Raw genomic sequence first — 20736 nt, forward strand, 5'->3', positions numbered from 1 at the left:
GCTTGTAATGTATCTACCTACATGTATATACATACTAGTTTGAGCTCGTGCGCGCCGGGCGCGCTACACAGTCTCCACGGTACAGCTCAGGCACGTCAGCTGCAGGTCCATCCTCTTCTTGAAGTCTGCTACTAGTTTGTCTAAACGCCTGGAACAAATAATATGCCTGTGAATATGTTTTACTGCATGTCTGTCTTTTGAGCATGACATGAATCTCAAGACGCAAATGTAAATAACTAAATACATTGTTGGGGCAGATTTTTTAGGTAAAATATATGACACTTTATGGAGCCATACGTTTGGATACTTATTGAGTTACAGTTGAGTACAACTTTACTCAACTGTGCGGCTAAGTGCGGCTAAAATAGTTTTCCATACTTTACGCTACTAAGTGCAACTTGCACCATCCCACTAACCTGGGGTTAACAGGTTAAACCGTTAAACCAGTGTCAAATTGTACTGGTAACCATGCCAACTCCAGGTTTAACCGCTAAACCCCAGGTTAGTGAATGGTGCAAGTTGTCCTAAGTGTTTGGTGCGAGTTATTGTTTATATTTTTTTACAGTTGTACATTGTACATTGGTTTAATAAAAAAGCAATGTAAGTTATAGGATGATATTTAGAAACAAATGACAATAAAACTTGTATGTAGCTAAAAAAGTCTTAATCCATTATGTTTCTGTTTCCGCTAAATACTAGGGAAAAGTACAGAGTTACTTACTGTTTATCTTCTTCAGTCTCTAACGGCGGAATTCCTGCTAACGCCTCCATCAGGTAATTCCTTTAACATTAGAAATCGGAATTTTAATGGCACTCTCAAATTACATAATTTAAGTACCCTAACTTATGAAAATATGTACGTGACGAACTTAATAAACATATAATGTTAAAACACAATAAATTGGCTATTGCCAAAATCACCAGTGTAGGATATTCAACTAAATGAGTAGTAGTTAGCAAAGAAAGTTATGTACACCTAAAAACCTTTAGTTAAATTTTTTGACATTTGAATTGTTTGAGTTTCTTGTTTTATGACACTCTGTCAAATCGTTATTCCCGTAAATAAAACAATATGCAATTATGTAGTTTGTCATCTCTTTCGGTCGTAGTCCCCAGTGCGTTACAAATTTATAACGACTAGGAAAGTTTTTAAAACGCCATTATACCAGGACTTACTCCGCTTTCCTCGTGAGGTAGTGGTGGCAGGCGACGCGCAGCAGCGTGTACTCGAGACGCGCCTGGAAGGCGGCGGCGCGCGCTGCGGGCGCGGCGGCGGAGGCGGGGGCGAGCGCGCCGCACGCCGCCAGCCGCGCCAGCTCCTCGCACACCGTCTCGCATATGTCGCGCACGTAGCGCGCGGACGCCGCGCCGCACACGCTGTCCACCTGCCAACGAACACAACCACTTTTTATACGTCTCGCCATTTAGATGACGGCCACGCAATAATTATGAGCAGTAGAAAAAAGATTATGATCAAAATAAAATTCGCATCGCATCAATGTGTGTAATGTGAAAATATTTTGGAATAACCATGTTAGTACAGTAAAGAGTTGTTATTTACTGAAATCGACAAGCATCCATCCAAACTCGGCATCTTGAACTTTCTTTGAAAATGTACCGCCGCGGAGTGAGGTGATTCCATTCGAGGCGGGGTGGAGGGAGCGTCTCTATTCTGGATGAATTACAGATAGTTATTCTGTGGCGTGAGTGTAGTGTTGTTACCTCGGCGTGCACAGCTATGAGGTTGTTAATGATCTCATAGACGTAGGGGCGCGCGTCGTCGGGCAGCGCGCCGGCCGTGCGGTGCCGGCCCAGGAACATGCTGGGCTCGATGGTGCCCACTAGTGGGTCGCCCTTGTGCTCCAGGTATGTCTCCGCGATGTTGCTCTCGAGGGTGCTCAAAGCGTCCTTCGTGTCCTGGATGCCATCTGTAGGCTCTGGCATCCCGTAACTGTAATGATATGTAGGTTTCCAATTAATGCACGCGACTCTCATGGTGTAGTTACGGAATCACTGAACTGAACTAAGAAAACTGGAAAAGTGTTTTTACTCCAAGCACTTCAATTTGTTAATTAAATTTATGACATTGATATTTAAATCGACTTCATTTGAATGGTGATGCCGTAGTCTATTACTCCATAAAATAGACTCCATATGATAATAAGACAACAAACGGTTAGCAGCTGGTGCAGGCCCTGTTGCCAGCTGGTGTCGTCCCACTGAACGTACCTCTGGAAGGCTTGCGCGATGTTGTCGAGAGTGACACGGCGCGTGTATTGCGCGTTGGCGCCGGTCATGAGCAGGCGCTGTTGCCAGCTGGGTGCGCCGCCGCGAGGTTCCGCTTCTAAACGCGCCTCTAGCGCCACTGACAAGCACGTATTGTTCAGGTCCTAAAGACAAAGCACTGTTATTGACTAGGGTCTCCGTGGGCTGTGCTGTAGACCTAGTCAACCCTTATGGCCCCACCATTTTGAAAATATTATAAAACTGAATCGACAATAAAACAGCCGGACATACGAATACATTTTTGCCTAAGCTGAAACAGAGGCGCTTCGGTGGTACTGACCACTCGCTCTGTCAATAAGTCTATGTATTATTGTGCGGTTAGTATGCTCCCAATGATGAGTTAATAAATTGTTGTTAAATAGACAGAAAACATTGAATCAGATATTAAGTAGGTGCGACATGTGTTATACGTGTGGCATACCTGATCGGCGTGCTCCTTGGTGAGGTCGTGCAGCACCTGCACGAAGGCGAGCAGGATCTGGCGCGCTTGCCGGCGCAGCGCCGCCGCCGGCTCGCCCGCCAGCAGCTCGCTCTCGCGCCGCCCCGCCGCCGCCACGCACGTCGAGATCGAGTGCAGCGCCTCCTTCACGTAGCTCTCCAGCAGCGAGGGCTGCTCACACACAAAGTTGCTGTTGGCTAAATGCAACTATACTAAAGAGATAACAATAATATCAACTACGAACTATGCTCTTGTTCTTATGGAATTTTAATAGGAGTAGCAGAGAAAGCGAGCGGATCTCACTTTTGATTTATTCTTTCACTAAAAAGTCCTAGATGTCACGTAAAACGGTGGGCGTCTGATTGTTCCACACCAAAGCTTAATGAACAAACAATAACCAGACTCAATTACGTAGGTTCTTTTTGGTATGTTATGCTGTGTTGTGTTTAATTTTGTCGCACTTTATGGTTATAGCTGTGTTTGGTTGGTTTATGGTTATGCGGTTCTGCTTCAGCTTCGCGTCAGTAACTGGCAGGAAGTTGCGCAGGATCGGGACAGGTGGCACGCTCTCGTTTCGGAGGCCAAGATTCTCTTTGGATCGCTGAGCCAAAATAGTTAGGTAGTTAGTTATGGTTATAGGGAAATATTACACAAGTCTGCAACGTGGCTACGAAGGCCTACCAAACCTTCGAAGGCCCACTAAACCGTGAGCGCGATATACGAAGATCACCTCCACTATGCGGAGCGGCTACCGACATGATTACAAGTAGACGAGTAGGTATAGTTACGTGGTTGGTAACAACGCCGTATTCGCTAAGGTTGTCGCCGAGCGCCGTGACACGACGCATCTACACGCGCTGCAGGAACGAGCGGCTACCGACATACGATCACAAGTAATAGAGTATAATTACGAGGTTAGTGACGGCGCCGTAGTCGGAGAAGTGGTCGACGCGCCAGGTCTCGTGGTCGCCGAGCGCCTTGACGCGGCGCAGCGCACGCTGCAGGAACACGCCCATGCCGTGCGCCCGGTACTCGAAGATCACCTTCTCCACTATGCTGAGCGGCTGGCGGGAAACAACCACATTAATACATATTACGTAGTTATACAAATGCTAAAAGCTCAAATAAATATGGCGGCGAAAAATGACATTGTGTTTACAAGGCGAGGACTCGCTTCTCTTAGTCACATACGGTCAACCTGAGCAAAGATCTAGCACAGTTTGCTGCTTGTGGCGTAGTCAGCAGCGAAAATAAATGCCAGCGAGTTGTTCAAAATGGTTCACAGAAGCGCACGTTACAGTCTAATACATGTTAATGTCATACTCTCGTCACATAATAAATAATAGTACTACCTTACATAAATAACGTTACAAAAGTCGACAAAGTTACAGGATTATAAATATTTAATTTAGTGGCATGAATTTCGTTGCATATGTCATCACGATAAATTTAATTTCGATTAGCCATTCGATATTATTGTGACCGTAGTAACGGCTCTAGGTCGCTAACGGATGCGTGTGCCGTGTTATACAACGCGCACCTGCGACGGCAGGTCGAGCTTGAGCAGCGAGTCGTAGGCGTCGCGCAGGCTGCGCAGGTTGGTCACGAGCCGCGCGCGCAGCGCGTCCATGGGCACGGCGCCGCCGCCGCCCGCCAGCAGGCACGACCGCATGTGCACGGCGAACACCTCCACGCCCGCTATTATCATCTCCTGCGATCACAACACAACGTTCATTGAACGCTCATTTCGAGGGGGCGAGGACTGGCATGGTATATTCGTTACATTAGCGGCAGGTGATCGATCGATGGAAGTGGCTGCATTAAAAAAAATTGGACTAGTGCGTGTCGGACTCGCCCACCTGTTAGGGTTTTGTACAATTTTAACTTTTTTTACATGTTTAGGTTTTTTCAGCAACTAGTGTAAGACGTTATTACTTGCCCAATTTCATTTCGTAGTTCTATTTAAACTTGAATATAAATTTTGATTCCCTTGAGAGTGTTGAAATATACGTTTGTTTGCGGTATAAACTGCCGCATCCTTTTTTTTATGTTGACTCAGAAGTTTGATTATTTACAGTTGCATGGGACTGTAGATCTGAGTATGTTATATAATTACAACTCGATAACTCCACTCACTCTCGAGATAAAGGGTTTTGACAGACAGAGAAACAGACGGACGGACGAACAACAAAATGATTCTATAAGGGTTCCGATTTTCCTTTAGAGGTACGGAACCCTAAAAAGAGTACGTGTAAGGTTTTTAGGAATGATAGTACGGTCTTATGCAAAAGTGCAAGTGTGCTGTTTTCTAGGAGATGCCATCTTTTGACATACTAGCTACTTATGTACTGTTCCGTTTTATTAGTACTGACATGTGTAGAATTTGAGAGTGGTAAAGGCATCACCTTGAGTTCGGCGTGCCGTCTCGGGTCGGCGGGCTCGCCGGCGAGCTCCCCCGCGAAGTAGCGGCGCGCCAGCGGCCACAGCGCGTGCAGCTCGGCCGCCAGCGCGCCGCACGCCGCGCCGCACCACGCCGCGCGCGTCGCGCTCCAAGCGCCCTCGCCCTCCGCCTCGCGCACCTTGCGTTTGCCTACACACGGTAATAATAATTAGTGATCGGACAAATCATCGCAAAACTATCAAAAATCATTTATATCTCAAAATAGGACAAGATTTATTATACTCATATTATGTAAGTAAGTAAGTAAGTAAATATTCTTTATTGCACCAATAATCATACATCTTACATACATGTAAAATTACAAAGAAATTTTAGTGGAACAATAGAACCCGGTAACAACAGGCGGTCTTATCGCTAAAAAGCGATCTCTTCCAGACAACCTTTGGGTAGCAGGAAATGTATAACTCAACACAGTATCAGTACAGTGTATGTACACAGTATCTTTATAAAATTTCCAGATTCTACTCAAAAACTGGAGTTCAAAATTGTTAAAAGAATTGTATCATGTTCCATACTATATTAATCTTTGCGATAAATTGTCCGAACTCTGCTAATAATAGATTGTGATGCACAATTCATAGTACTCAAGTTCATAATGCATAGGTGTATGTAAAACTACGCCTATGTTAAAAAAATAATTGTGCTCTCTGTCACACAATTGATACAGATCATTTTTGCATTCATTATTTGCAAATAATCAATGCAAAAACAATTCGTTGTATAAGCCGTAAAGAGCAAAATTATATAACCTAAGGTTCCGGATCAGTAGCTGCAAGCCTATTATGGATCGCTTTATCCACATTTATCCACGTGATAAAACAACTGTCACTTTTTAACTCTGCGGGATAGAAAGAGACGGTCACCGTTTTATCACGCTGTCACGTAGACAAATACGACCATCATATCCGTACTGATAATACTACTAATGCGACGACAGTAAAATTAAATATACATAATTTACCAGCATTTTCCTGGTCCTCGATCTGTTTAAAGTGATCCTTCACTTTGTTCAGAAGACTGAGCAGGTACTCCTTGCGGCTGGTGATGGCCACCCACGCCGCGTCGCCCTCCCAGTTTAGACTGATCAACAATCTGTGCACAATGAGCAAACAACACGTTAGTATTAAATAAAATGTAGAACAAAACTTCTGATTCGCATATTAGTGAAGATATGTAATATAACACCACATTACGAACTGTATTTTGGGATCAATTTCCTTGTGTTGTCAGACTCAGAACACTCCACATAACATCGTGCACGTCCAAAACTCCAGTGCAATAATAGGCTTGGATGATAGTGTCGTTCCCAAGTTAAAAATTCTCCATAACATCGGCTAAAACCGCAAATCCCGTAAGTCGATTGCTACTTTAGCCAACAATACCTAAAGATGCAAACATCTTAATACCTTCGGAGGGGATAAGAGGTTTACCACTTTAGCCGACGATATCATTTTTAATAATTATCATCAGACATTTGTTAGCTAGCTCTTTATTTAATTTAATGCTCCTGTTGGGGACTTGATATTTCTAGTGTTAACCGTGAAGAGACATTAATGTTAAATAAATGAAATGAAATGACATAAATAAATACTTACTTAATATACTTTGTTTGCTCTTGAACATTGACAGGCATCGTTTTCATTCTGTTATATAAATTTGCCTTTAGGTCTGCTATTTTCTTGTCTATTTCAGCGAGAATTTTCTGAAACAACTACAACAAAAAGCAAATTGAACAATACCATACTATGCGATATATATTTACCACATTAGAAAGTAATAGCGCATTGCGTACAGAAATCAAATAGTGACCTTGACATCGGTGTTGCCGAACAAGTTGTTGACCCGGGTGTAGTCGTTGACGACGAGGTCGTACTCCTTCTTGCGGATGTTCTTGTCGATGGAGGCGGGCAGCTGGAACAGGAACTTGTGCCGCGTGAGCAGCACCAGCGCCTCGCGCGTGCGGTCCGCGTTCTCCTTGCGCGCCAGGATCTCGGAGAACAGCGAGTCCGCCAACACTATCGACTCTGCACAGATCATGCACAACACAACTTAAGCCAGTGGACCTTGCTTGATGTCGTGCGACTTGTACCAGCAGCTACTTCAAGCGAAGTCGACTGACTTATTTCATTCGGCTGAATCAAACTTTACTCGATGTAACGCGACTGGTTTAAACACTACTTCAAGCAAAGCCGAGCGCCTTTCCGATATATAGCCACATTCCAATTACCAATATTATATCTACAGTTAAGTTTAAGTTTCTAGGCAAGTTTTCTAAAACTGGTGTAATATTTTACAGATAAAAGAGCGCTTATGTTCAGCAACGGTAAGACAAGTAAACGCTTCACATTGAGGAGTCAAGTCAATCTTAAATAACATACATACCTTCAATGGCAGTCTGCAAGCTAGGCAGGGGTTCTTTTCCACTCTTTCTTTGGTCCTCTTCGTACATGTTCTTTAGGAGCACCAAGCGATCCAATTGATCCATAACTGCCCCTGTGTTTGCTTTTAGAAAGCTTAACTGCCCCTCCTTTTGGCTCTCAACCTAATCACAATTTTTTTAACAATAAATAATGCGAAAAAATATTTCTATAAACAAGATAACTATGTTATATTATATTGCTTACCTTCCTTTGTAGGAACACCATTCCAGCCCTCAGATCTTCAAAGGATGTGTTGCTATGGTGTTCCAGTAGATACCAACCCGGCTGGAAGTTCTCGTCGGAAAGTTTTCCAGAACTATGTGTAACAGATATACATATATGAAAACGTATTTGTGGCTTTCCATAGAAAAGGGTATTTATGCTTCATATGCACAAGGAACTTTCCATCTGATGGAAAGTAAATGCTTGTTATGGCATTTAAATTATGTCAAATAGCGCAACATATGCTTGGCTGCTGTATATAATACTAACAAATTAGTTACCAACAAATATTTTACAGCCCAGAACAATTATTTGTAGATAGAATTTTTATTTGTTTGGTAAATGAAAACAAAAATTGACATGAAAAGTTATCTTCATTTCTATTTAAATGTGAAGTACCATCTTTTAAAATATCACGACCTAATTTGTTAGCACCTTATATGTATATGTAAAAAAAAGGTTATGTTATAGTAGAATGAAACATTGGCTAGTTACCCATCAGGGAACAATTCAAGCAGTTCTTCTTCAGGAAATTTGCAGTCATCTCCCTCGGTGGAGAGCCCCAAGGGATCGGGCGGTGTGTAGGCGGCGGGCGACATGGGCCGGCGCCCCCAGGGCAGCGACGGCGGCGCCGCCTCCTCCACCCACACGGCGCTCTCCTTCACTGGCCCAATTGATTCGTGATAGCCTACAAAATAAAATTTATTTTATTACATGCATATATACTATGGCCTCTTATTATGTTGTACAAAATAATGATATATCTAAATATAATTATGAAATGTAAATGTGAAGTGCAAGTATTTATGTTGGGCTTCTATTATATCTTGTTATATGTCATAGCACAAAACTACTGAGCCAGTTACAATGAAAAATAATTATAATCTACTACCAAGACAGTGTTTAACCACTTTACTTAAACCATGAACTGAATAGCATACAAAACCTCTAAATTGTACAGTAGAGGTCCCTTCTCCTCCAGATTTGGTAGTGACAATAATGTCTCCGCGCCCTTTGCATGGTCCCGAACGTGCCACAATTTTGTTTTTACTCTTCCATTCCGCAGAAAGGAGACAATCACAACCACATATTATGAGACCTGGAAAATAAATTGGTAACTGAATATACACTTTAAATACCATAACATTCAACCAAAATTTAATTAAACATTCAATTTGATGGAAATCTCATTTACAGAATATATGTCACATTCATATTAACATACAAATTCTTGAGGTTTCATCTTGTTGGAATTAGTTGTCATTTTAGCAGTGGCGGCGCGTCTAGGTTGTTCGTAGGCAAGCCATAGCTGAGTTGCCCTTCCTTTTCTTCATAAGTTTAAAGAAAATGGCCCAAGAGCCTGAATATCAGACAAGCTGATGGGAATCGAGTTCTATGGATGCTCTGCCACTGCATTTTAGTCTAATTATTAAAATTGGAGGAATATAATGCACAAGTAACAAAACACTTTCCTAAAGAGTCAAATCATTTGGTCTGAAATATTTTTAGGGTTCCGTACCTCAAAAGGAAAAAACGGAACCCTTATAGGATCACTCGTGCGTCTGTCTGTCTGTCTATCCGTCTGTCACAGCCGATTTTCTCCGGAACTACTGGACCAATCAAGTTGAAATTTGGTACACATATTTAAGTTTGTGACCCGAATACGGACATGTAACGTAAACAAATGAATTTTAAACATGGGGGCCACTTTTGGGGGGTAAATGAAAAAATGAATAAATAAAATTTTTCAAACTAGGTATATTATGTTACACATCAAATGAAAGAGCTTATTGTAAGGATCTCAAATATATTTCTTTTATAATTTTCGAATAAACAATTTAGAAGTTATTCAAGATAATAGGCAAAAATTGACCATTCCCCCCCCCCCCTTTATCTCCGAAACTACTAGGTCTAAAATTTTGAAAAAAATACATAAAATAGGTCTATACCTATAGATGACAGGAAAACCTATTAGAAACGTATAGTCAAGCGTGATTCGGACTTAATTACAGTTTTTGATCCGACCCCTAAGGATTTTTTAAAGAGATATCACTCACGTTTCACATAAAAAATACATTGTTAAAAATTGTGTAATATACAGCCTGTCGGTATTCTACAGGTTGCACTTCGGGGAGTGTGCCCAAGAGCTACACGAGCTTATTCCACCGTCCCCATTCTACCATCGGACTTTTAGACGCACGGCCGGTTTCCATCCTTACTTGGTAGATATTCCACCAATTCGCACGAAGCGCTTTGCTTCTACTTTCCTTATGCGCACTGCCAAGGAATGGAATTCCTTGCCGGCGTCTATATTTCCGTGTTCTTATAACCCGGCAACCTTCAAATCAAGAGTGAACAGGCACCTTCTGGGCGAGCTCGCTCCATCGTAGGCCACGTCTACGCCTCGGCTAGTCTGTGGCCATGAGTAAGCCCATTCATAATAAAAAAAAAAAAAACCCTTGGAACGCGAGTCCGACTCGCACTTGGCCGGTTTTTACTAACTATCATCTATGTATTGTGACCTATTTGATACTATGAAACTAGTAAGGTTCATATTGATTGGAGGATTCACTGGGAATTCCTGTTATTGCCATACATAGTAAGAATTAGGAGCATTCCCTAACCAAAATGTATGTGATCAGATCTGAGTGAGTGTAAAGGGTAAAAATTATGAGTAAGTAGCACAATCTTTATCAAAGTTTGTTCAGTATTGATTCTCAATTTATTCAACTAAACATTGCATGCCAAAATTGGTGGTGTTTATTACACAATGTATTTATAGTGATACTTACTTATGTAAAATTAAAATAGTTTCTGTCTCTGGTAGCTAGCTGGCTGGCTGTCTATCTAGTTTCAAAATAGGCAACACCTTCTCTGCAGCTTGTTTCTCTAGTAGCAGATGCAAATCAGATCTTTCAATTTGATGCTTATTATACATGATAATGTTAATTGGGGCCTAAACACTCTGTGTAGTATACCAGTCAGCCAGGTGTTCCTCTCTGCAGGTCGCGTTACTCAACCAATTCCCGTGAAATTTTGAGAGCAAGAAGAGTTAAATTGAATTTTTCTGTCATTTTATTCCTTGGAAAATGTTCAATGTGGTGGAAATTTGAGGGGATTACAGAATTGTGAGAAGTGCTCGTGGCCTAGCGGTAAGAGTGTATGCATATGTATGACTTCAATCCAGAGCTTGCGGGTTAAAACCCCGGCTTGTACCAATGAGTTTTTCGGAACCTAAGTTATACATATGTAGTCTAGATAGTCACATACTAGAAACGCCCCTGGAATTACACATAGTAAGTGAAAGCTTAATAACAAATTAAAAGTCATTACTTGCCTATTAAATCTGTCGCACTAGTTCCTAGAAATTCGCCACGAATAGTTACCCTGGTGCCAGGAGGACCTTCTTTTGGAGAAATCCCAGTGACGACGGGCGGTGGACCCATAGCTGACTTTTTCTCCGAATTTTAGTTGTTTAGTACAAACATGTAACTGCAGTTAACTTTAATTTCGGCACAAAAACATAACCCCCAATCCGAAATTTTATTGCAAAGTATTTTAAATAGTGCAAATTTATTAATTAACGGAAATTCATAACACAATCTCAAAGCAATTACAATACCAGTGACATGACATGCCAAACAAACGTCACATTTATCACCATTCTTTTTTTACAATTGTGGCCAGGATGCGAGTTTTTAAAGCCAAATCATAACATTCATTTTACATATTTAGGCCGGCCTCACACGTCTCCATCAAGTCTCCAAAGAATGTCTCCTCTTTGATCTCCTCCAAGGCCTGTTCACTTCCTATGAAAGTTATGTCCCTAAATAATTGCGCATGTGTGCGCCTTAAGCTTCTTTGTGTGCGTTGGCCTCCGGGAAAAAGTTGCGAGTAATAAAAATAAAAACATTTTTCTACAGCAACATTGCTCCCAACTCTGATTTAAATTATCACGAATTTTATACAATATTAATCATAAAACGGGACTTAAAACGCTTAAAACTTAATTACATGCGATTAAGTTTTATAATGAATATTTGCTTCCAACTGTCTTTATCAATGTTCATAAAATATATGGAGGGTAGGTACGTCTACCCACCATAATAAAAAATATATTTGTCAATGACTCTGTCCAACTGCTGTGGTTAAAGTTCATAACGAAAATTTTATTTATTAACTCTTTAAATAATACATACAACGTGTACCGCTACGTACCACTTAAGACTGTAAGTCTGTACTTTCATGGATTACAGCAATGCACATAGAAAATGTGCTAAATGCGGAGCAACGGCTGTTGAAGCAGCCAGAGTGAAATTTACAACTTTAGAGGGTTCAGAAGGAACCGAGTCATAACGCATCTGGAAAGCGTATTAATTAACCGTGAAGAAATGTATGAATACAAGTTGGAAATCTGTGTAAAATGCCGTGTGTAAAGTGTAGTGTATCTGTGTGTAAAGTGTAATAGGTAGGCATGCCTAATGTTATTTGTATAAAGCCCCCTCCAGACTATGCGCGTGAATCGCGGGCGAAGCCGCGAACGTGAGTGTGGAGTCGATTTCGCTGTCTGCGAAAATCGACGCCACACTCACGTTCGCGGCTTCGCGCAGGGATTCGCGCACGAGTGTGGAGGAGGCTTAAAAGGTACTGAAAACTTTGTGAATGCGCTTTATTAATGTCTATTTTTTTATTAAGTTGCCAGTTGCCAGTTTTCAGTGTATATTTTTATATGTAAAACATTTTTTAATAAATAATATATATAATGTTATAAACATAAACATGCCTTTTATTTAAATCAATTGATAATACCACAAACAAGGGGTAATATTTGCATCTTGCATATATTTCGTGATATGAAGATAACAAATATGTTTATCAACAGAATTACTACCTACCAATACCCGCCAGGCTAAACCGGTTGTCAACTTTAGTTCCATTGGTACACAAAGACGGCGCCACTAGTATAAACGTATAAACGTATAAACGGTTGGGGACATTTTTTTGTATGGAGTTACCGTTCTTCTCCTAGTGAGTATTATATTCTTTGATCTCCTCGCATACAATTTGTTGAATCAGTTGAATGGTCTGTATAGCCCTTTAATATGCATATTTGACAGACTTGACAGACCTATTGTGCGAATGTCATTGTGGGTTATGTACCATTTAAAAAGAAGTTGTATAGAAACTTAATTATTTTGGGGGCGTAATAAGAAATTTCAGTGAAGGTATATATTTAGGTACTGTTTAGAAATGATATAATTACACAAACATACTCGGAAAATGGCAGAGTCAAACTTCAGGTAATTAAGTAGTTGGTCGTAAATGTTCATATTTACAACCCGCGTCGACCTACTGACTCACATTCCCGCTTTATTTCAGTAAAGTCGATGAATATGGATTTGAGAGGCACGAAGATTTCGATTTCGAAAGCTATGAACAATTCATGTCAGTTTACTTACGAGTTCTCGCAACGCGTGCTCAGAAATGGGCCTCACTCCTCGGCGAAGGAAAGTCGGTCAAGCGCACTAATACCGTCAAAAGATACGTTCGCAAAGGAATTCCAAGTAAATATTTATAAATTAAATACTTTAAGAATTTGTTAATTGTATGTCTAGAACTCTAGACTAGATGAGTTTTCAACACATGTAAATTACAATTTAAAATCTATTATTTACTTATAGGTGAACATAGGCCTGCGGTTTGGATGGCCATATCGGAAGCAGAAAAGATGAAAAATCAAAGCCCTGATCTTTATCACAAAATTTTAGACAGACCCTTTGAAAAGGAATTGGTAGATTTAGTTAAAACAGATTTACCTAGGACATTCCCAGATAATATTTATTTCACAAAGGAAGCTAATCATCAGACACATCTATTTCACATACTTATAGCATACGCACACAACAACCGTGTGGTCGGGTATTGCCAGGGACTCAACTACATTGCAGGTATTTCAAATATTGTTAGTTATAGTTAAAGAAGCAAGATAAATTTGTTCTTTTATTAAAGTTAAGCTAATATCTGGTGAATTTATCGACAGGGGGAGCATTCCATGAAATTGTCTACCATTTGTCCCGTACAAACGCGATTTTCTGAAGATTTGCTGGTACAATAGTTTCCTTTTCTATGACAAATAGTCAAAATTATGCGCAGAAAAAGAACTGGCTACTTTAAATGCCGAAAAAAAAGTCGCATCACAGGAAATAAAATGCGTTTGTACGGGACAGCCCGTGGAATGCTCCAGGGGCTGGTGGAGAGCAAAAGTTCACCTTATAATATTATCTCTACTCTCTACTATATCAGTGATGCTAGTACAGTCTATCAAATAAATAGTGAGAGTGCAACTACAACACACCTTGGTTAACATAGGAATAAGATAGTGTTGCAATATATTTGGCCACTTTAGCGGCCACTATATATTTGATGCTAACTATATAAATATTGCATGGATTGTGGATCTTACAATTTTAAATGTATATAAAACTGTTTCAGGTTTATTGCTGCTTGCAACAAAAAGTGAAGAGGTGTCATTTTGGTTGCTGAAAGTACTTGTAGAAAAGATTCTTCCAGACTATTACACCAAGACTATGGATGGATTGATTGTAGATATAGAAGTTTTATCAGAGCTTGTCAAATCCAAAGTACCAGATGTTCATCAACATGTGATAAACTTGGGTGTGTTTAACAGATTTTGTACTATTATCAGCTATCAGATAACATGTACATGATAATCTTCATTTGTCAATACTTCAATATCATACAGCTAACAGATATATGTAGATATCAAAAACATTAAGGAATTTAATCTGTACCTATGCAACTTACAGCGGCTAATATAAGATTTTTGATATGTGATTCTTTATTTATAAGTTCAGTTCACTACCTACCATGGACACAACCAATAACAAATCCAAGAATATGACTGAAACAAAGGTGCACCAAAACTATAAAAAAAGACATTGAAAAGATTTACAAACATAAAATGTTTTAATTAACTTTACCTTCTGATTTAAACTATTACCATTTAGTTAGACATATTTTTTTCATTTCAGGACTTCCCTGGGCTGTCATTACCACCAAATGGTTTGTTTGTCTGTTTGCTGAAGTTCTGCCCATAGAGACAGTGCTAAGGATATGGGATTGCCTGTTTTATGAAGGCTCTAAAATTTTGTTTAGAGTCTGCCTGACATTAATAAAATCCAACCGGGCAGCAATAATGTCCTGTAATGACTTCACATCACTAGCAGAATGTTTTAAAGCGATTGTGAAAAATGCTAGCGCTCTGCACTGTCATGAATTCATGCAGGTTGGTGCAACCGGAGGCATGCTGTTTTTCTAATAAACATTCTTTTATTCCTTAATGTGTATCCAAAATTCTGTTTTGGTTAGTTTCGGCCGAAATACCCGTTCTCTGCTGAAATTGCAGAAGCAACCTTTAAAAAGATAATATCATTGTCAGGGATGGGATGGTATTTCTCCGCGAACATCGCAGCCTCATTGATGCTGCCGCTTAATTCGCAATAATTTAAGTAAACTATTTTGTTCAGACAATAACTAATTAACAATACTACACCATGTAAAGTCGCCTCCCGCGTCTGTCTGTTTGTGTGATTGTATGTTTGTTCGCTATAAACTCTTTTGAGTTTATAGCGACTACTGTACGGATTTTCATGCAGGTTTCACCTATCAATAGAGTGATTCTTTAGGATGGTTTAGTTGTATAATTTGTTAACCCGTGCGAAGCCGGGGCGGGTCGCTAGTAAGTAATGTTTATTGATATGACTATTTCCTCACTAATATCCTTTTTTGTTACAGGCAATATTTAAAGTACCTGGTACTCTGTCAAACTCGACTATAGCGAAACTCAGAGCCCGATTTGCAAAACAACGACGTGAACAGCTGCAAAAAGAGCAGCGGTAAGCTTTTTGCGGAGTTCACCCACAAATATTGATCTCACCTTTTTTTAATACTAATCAGACATGTCTTTCACAACTGGTGTGTTACTTAGAGTTAAGTATTGGGTGGTCAATTAGACCATAATCTTATTGTTTTAGCTAGGTAGACTCAGTAAGTTGAACTATTGTTAACTAAAGCAAGAGCATCTAGTGGCATAGCTGTGCCCTGTATCAAAAGCTTGTAACTTGTAATACAAGTAGAAGTCCCTTTTTGACAGGTTTTAATAGAAAGAGACTTCCACTTGTATTACAAGTTACAAGCTTTTGATAAACAGGGCACTCTGGTCGTTGTGTTGTTACTTGTTTGTAGTGCACTGTATATATAGACTTTTTTATTCTCTATGTGAGCTCTGTGCCTGACCATGGCATTTGAGTACCGAAATGGAGTTATCCTACAGTTTATTTAAGTATTTAAAGGAACGCATTTATGCACCGTACATCTTGTATACAAAATATTGATATGGAACTAAGGAGAACATTTAGCATTTTCAATAGAGGACAAGAAACCCATTGTGCTAAATATTTGCTATTATTTATAGCTATTCAGTAAAATATTTTTGTTTGTTTTAAATGTATTTTTATTATAGTTTGGCTACTTTGGCTGTAGTTATGCATTTGCTGTTGAGTGTATAACTGAATTGTTACTCAAATTCATAATACAAATTTAGGTGTATTGAAAATATACCTAGATACATAAAAAAATCTATATTTAAAATTAATTACTTCAACAATATATTGAAATTGATGTACAGGTACAAGTTTCATATAGTAAAATATGTATTAAATATTACATTACCATATGTAAAGGCAAGTTTAGACTAAGACTATTTTCAGTCGCCTAAAAAAGCCACCGTATAAACAGTTTCGGTGCCGTATTTTCCGTCATGCCAGCGCCGGCGCGGAATAGAACACGTGCCTTTTGGCGCCAGTGACCTCCGTCCGCGTCTCTCTCTGCCCCCGCACCTATTTTTCGGACTCGTGACATGTCACTGCAGATCCATTTTCTTACCAAAATTCGTTACTTCTTATGTATTTCTTCCTCCAACATATTAATCAGCTCCTCTAGTAATAACGCGGATAGTTTGATGATGGAGATCATAGCGTAGAAAGACTGGCGCAAAAACTAGCACCGTCGACTGTGGCGGCGTGCTAATGTCTGGTACTGAAAAGGCACTGTGTAAACGACTAGTGTCGGTTTGCTGGACACTGGCGGCGAGATTTAGGCGGCTGAAAATAGTCATTGTCTAAACGGTCTGAAGATGTGCTGTAGGTAGACACTAGCGCCGTATTTAGGCGTCTCCATCTAAATCAACCATAAGAAGGTATATTCTCCACTTTGTGTAGTGTAATTAGATCAACTATTTTTGTAAAATTTAGATAATATTGGTTGTCAGTGTAATGAAAGAAAAACCTGGACATAACAAATTTCTACCTGGCCTTAATTTACTGTAGCATGGGATCTGTGCATCAAGAACTTTTTCAATATTGAAGATTCTTTTTATTAATTTTATCGTAAATTAATTTTAGTATTTACAGTTGCCAATCACATCAGACATGGTCATGACTCACTAATTTCTAAACAAAATGTCTATTACCTATCAAAATAGTGCTCCAAGTGCTCTTGTGAAATTTGTAGATTTTGAGCATGCACATGGTTTGCCAATGACTCAGATTAAAAATATTTGAAATGTTAAAGGGAATGAAGTGTATAGACTCGAGCACCTTTAAAGCCATTGAGTTTGAAAAAGTTGTGTCTTGATGCCTAGAACCTTAAGTACTCCCAATCAGCTCTACTTCAGAGCACAGTTTCAAGGCATAAATTATGTTAAAGATATAAAATAAACTATGTTAAATGTTGTATTTGAATTTATTTTACAGAGGGTATTTCATAAGCTTACTAATAACACACCTGGTTAAAAGGCTAACATTATCAATGGCATGGACATGAAATAACAGCAACAGTAGCAACACTATATGATTAACTAAACTACAATAGGTACTCCAACAAAGTAAAGTACATGTTTGCTGTCTACAGTAGCCCAGTAGCATTTATCAGAAAAGAAAACATTTGTACCAGATACATATATAGTGAAATCTCAATAATCCCATCCAGTATACCCAGTAATCCGGCACTAATATTGGGGTAAAAATGATCATTTGATGTCCTAATTTACTATGTGCGCTTACATTATCACACTTCAATCTCTATTTAAATGTCTAAGTCCCAGATAACAGTAGAATTTTATATTAATTTAGTATTTTAGTTAAATGTATGTATTTCCACGACATACTAAAAAACACATAAAAATAATATGCAGATTTGCTCTAATTTCCAGTAATGTGAATATTACATTTATACGTCTCTCTTGTGTGTAGTGCCGGATTAGTGAGATTGTACTGCACTTATCAAGATTCTCCAAATATTAGTACATCTAATCACTTGACTGTACATGAATATAATTTATAGGATGGTTGGTTACTCATATGTGGACAGCAATTAAAACTTTCATGCCACTGGTGCTGCTCTTGCTAACAACCTGAAATGAAACAACCCTAAGGCATATCTGTGACTAAAACATGTTTACTTTCTGCAAAGTGTAACATGTATGGATGATAATGGACTATTATTCAATGCTATGATTTGCCACTCTCCAGAACATCTTTGGCTTCATTAATCTTGGCAGCAATGAGTGGGGATCCTCCTCGGTCTGGGTGGTTAAGTAACATTATTTTTCGATGAGCATCTCTTATCTACAATACAAAAGAAAAGAAATATATATGTGAGCTTTCAAAATAGTTTAAACAAATCGGCAAGTTGAACAATGTTCATTTTTAAACAATTTTTGTTAATTTGTGTTAGAAATACACTAACCTTGGCTTTACTAGCTGTAGGACTTACACCCAAAATTAAAGCTGCTTCTCTTTTAGTCATCTTTTGTTCAAATCCGCCTTTATAATATCTTGATGTGGCTAAAGATTCTGCATCAAATTTCGGAAAGTTCTTGACAGCCTCTGCAAATTTCACAGAGGCATTAGGCACTTGCTTCAAGACGTATCGACCAGCAAAACCAACTGCAGCCATCCCAAGACCAGCAAGGATAATGGAGCTCGCCTGCAAACACTAAAGAATTAATATTGCGCTCACAATTACTTTGTGTTATGAAATACATGAGGTTATATTACGCACCATAATTCAACCGTTCTCTAACTTTGAAAACTATATTGGATATTGAAAAATATTTAAGGATAATAATCATAAAGAAAATAATCATAAATACATTGTACAAAATTTATAACTTAATTACAACAAGTTAACCAAAGGTTCGCATCGCACTAAAACGATATAGTTCAGTTCACATTTGATTTGACAATGACAATAATGACATATCAACATATAACCATAAACAATCCAAGTTTTTTAATAAAATATCCGAATGGCCGAATTATGTCGGCTACATACGTAACGATAAAACTATGCAGTCCGAACTGCGCAGTTTTATCTGCCGTGTGCTCGGAGTAATTAACAACGGAGACGCCATGTCTAAAATTTTCGGTACAAAATAGTCTGCCGTTTTTTGCGGGGGAGGGGCACATCAAATGTATAGGTACGTCATGTCAGATAAACGTCAGTCCATACATATGGTTGACCATTGGCCGCCTATTTTCGACAGAGGGGAATGCCTGTTAATGGCGGCTCCATTGTTAATTACTCCGAGGCCGTGTGTATAGCGCCCTCCAGACTATGCGCGTGAATCGTGGGCGAAGCCGCGAACGCGAGTGTGGAGTCTAGTTCGCTGATATGCGAAATCGACTCCAGACTCGCGTTCGCGGCTTCGCGCCGCGATTCGCGCACGAGTGTGGAGCGAGCTTATGACAAATCGTTACGATAATCGACAGCGATTTGTCATAAGCCCCCTCCAGACTATGCGCGTGAATCGCGGGCGAAGCCGCGAACGCGAGTGTGGAGTCGATTTCGCTGTCTACGAAAACCGACGCCACACTCGCGTTCGCGGCTTCGCGCCGCGATTCGCGCAAGAGTGTGGAGGAGGCTATACACACGTGTGTAGCCGGGGCTAGATTCCCGGCTCGTGTCTCCGCTCGCGGCACGTCTCGTGGCTCGCCACGAGCGCGTAAGCCCGTCGAGTCAATGATTACACTCTCGCCTCGTGGCTCGTAAAGCTAAAGCCCCCTCCAGACTATGCGCGTGAATCGCGGGCGAAGCCGCGAACGCGAACTGGTTAACCATTTGTGTCATTCAAATGCTTTTTTAACAAGCGTTGAAGATTGAAGCTCGCGCGAGAATGTAATAGCCGGTTTAGAGCATGTTTAGAGTGTCTTCTGTATCTAGTGGGCCTATAAACTGCTTGTCAAAAGCCCCCTCCAGACTCGTGCGTGAATCGCGGGCGAAGCCGCGAACGCGCGTGTGGTGTCGATTTTTGCAGACAGTGAAATCGATTCCACACTCGCGTTCGCGGCTTCGCCCGCGATTCACGCGCATAGTCTGGAGGGGGCTTATTAGGTATGTAGCAAAGAGTATAGTAATTAGGAAGTTACATACTTCCTCCATGTGTAAATGATATGTAACAGACATCAAGTGATTATATGCTCTTTGACAGACATCAAAACCGTCATATTGCGTCCTAAACACTGAAATATGAAACCTAAATAAATATTGCATTCGTTCAAATTTTACGCTTACGCTTACAGTAATTTTAGTTCCCTTTAATATGGTACTAAAATCGTTAGATGACGCAAGTCAATTAGAAACTATACGTTTTATTCTGCTAATGCTTCGTTTAAGTGTTATGGCAGTTTTGGTGGCGTTGCTAGTGTTGCATCTACGATCAGTGCGGGTATTTCGCTGGGAGCAATCTGTGTCTGGCGGTGTCTTAGTAACGTATTTCATCGTTGCTTTGGGATTAGCTCTTTGTGCAGGATCTGCTGAACGCAGAA

At 40.0% G+C, this 20736-nt stretch overlaps 3 protein-coding genes across 3 annotated transcripts; 1 reads left to right on the forward strand and 2 right to left on the reverse strand.

Moving 5' to 3' along the window:
* Nucleotides 1–10: 10 nt before the first annotated feature.
* Nucleotides 11–11447, reverse strand: LOC134678796 (exocyst complex component 2). Its single transcript, XM_063537493.1, has 17 exons — nt 11166–11447; nt 8775–8927; nt 8324–8516; nt 7811–7922; nt 7569–7728; nt 6996–7210; nt 6782–6897; nt 6148–6278; nt 5131–5315; nt 4266–4436; nt 3637–3789; nt 2708–2896; nt 2230–2390; nt 1723–1951; nt 1177–1385; nt 722–781; nt 11–148 (listed from the first exon to the last, which is right to left on the reverse strand). Exons 1-17 carry the CDS (start codon nt 11272–11274, stop codon nt 64–66), a joined length of 2631 nt encoding a protein of 876 aa, XP_063393563.1. The 5' UTR covers nt 11275–11447; the 3' UTR covers nt 11–63.
* Nucleotides 11448–12971: 1524 nt separating this feature from the next.
* Nucleotides 12972–17641, forward strand: LOC134679343 (growth hormone-regulated TBC protein 1-A). The gene is made up of 6 exons (XM_063538244.1): nt 12972–13128; nt 13208–13392; nt 13510–13776; nt 14321–14503; nt 14881–15134; nt 15644–17641. The coding sequence occupies exons 1-6, from the start codon at nt 13109–13111 to the stop codon at nt 15746–15748; spliced, it is 1014 nt and encodes a 337-aa protein (XP_063394314.1). The 5' UTR covers nt 12972–13108; the 3' UTR covers nt 15749–17641.
* On the reverse strand, nt 17632–19135 carry LOC134679344 (mitochondrial import inner membrane translocase subunit TIM14). The gene is made up of 3 exons (XM_063538245.1): nt 18971–19135; nt 18656–18895; nt 17632–18534 (listed from the first exon to the last, which is right to left on the reverse strand). The coding sequence occupies exons 1-3, from the start codon at nt 18971–18973 to the stop codon at nt 18418–18420; spliced, it is 360 nt and encodes a 119-aa protein (XP_063394315.1). The 5' UTR covers nt 18974–19135; the 3' UTR covers nt 17632–18417.
* Between the last annotated feature and the right edge of the window lie 1601 nt (nt 19136–20736).

This window comes from Cydia fagiglandana, chromosome Z (assembly GCF_963556715.1).
Source record: "Cydia fagiglandana chromosome Z, ilCydFagi1.1, whole genome shotgun sequence".
NCBI lineage: Eukaryota > Metazoa > Arthropoda > Insecta > Lepidoptera > Tortricidae > Cydia > Cydia fagiglandana.

Coding starts and splice junctions, on each gene's coding strand:
- LOC134679343 (XM_063538244.1), top strand. CDS start 13,109: ATGGCAGAGTCAAACTTCAG. Junction 13,777..14,320: donor GGGACTCAACTACATTGCAG/GTATTTCAAATA, acceptor AAACTGTTTCAG/GTTTATTGCTGCTTGCAACA. Junction 14,504..14,880: donor TCAACATGTGATAAACTTGG/GTGTGTTTAACA, acceptor TTTTCATTTCAG/GACTTCCCTGGGCTGTCATT.
- LOC134679344 (XM_063538245.1), bottom strand. Junction 18,535..18,655: donor CTACAGCTAGTAAAGCCAAG/GTTAGTGTATTT, acceptor TTTGTATTGTAG/ATAAGAGATGCTCATCGAAA.
- LOC134678796 (XM_063537493.1), bottom strand. CDS start 11,274: ATGGGTCCACCGCCCGTCGTCACTGGGATTTCTCCAAAAGAAGGTCCT. Junction 7,211..7,568: donor CTTGCAGACTGCCATTGAAG/GTATGTATGTTA, acceptor TGATCTGTGCAG/AGTCGATAGTGTTGGCGGAC. Junction 782..1,176: donor TACCTCACGAGGAAAGCGGA/GTAAGTCCTGGT, acceptor CTAATGTTAAAG/GAATTACCTGATGGAGGCGT.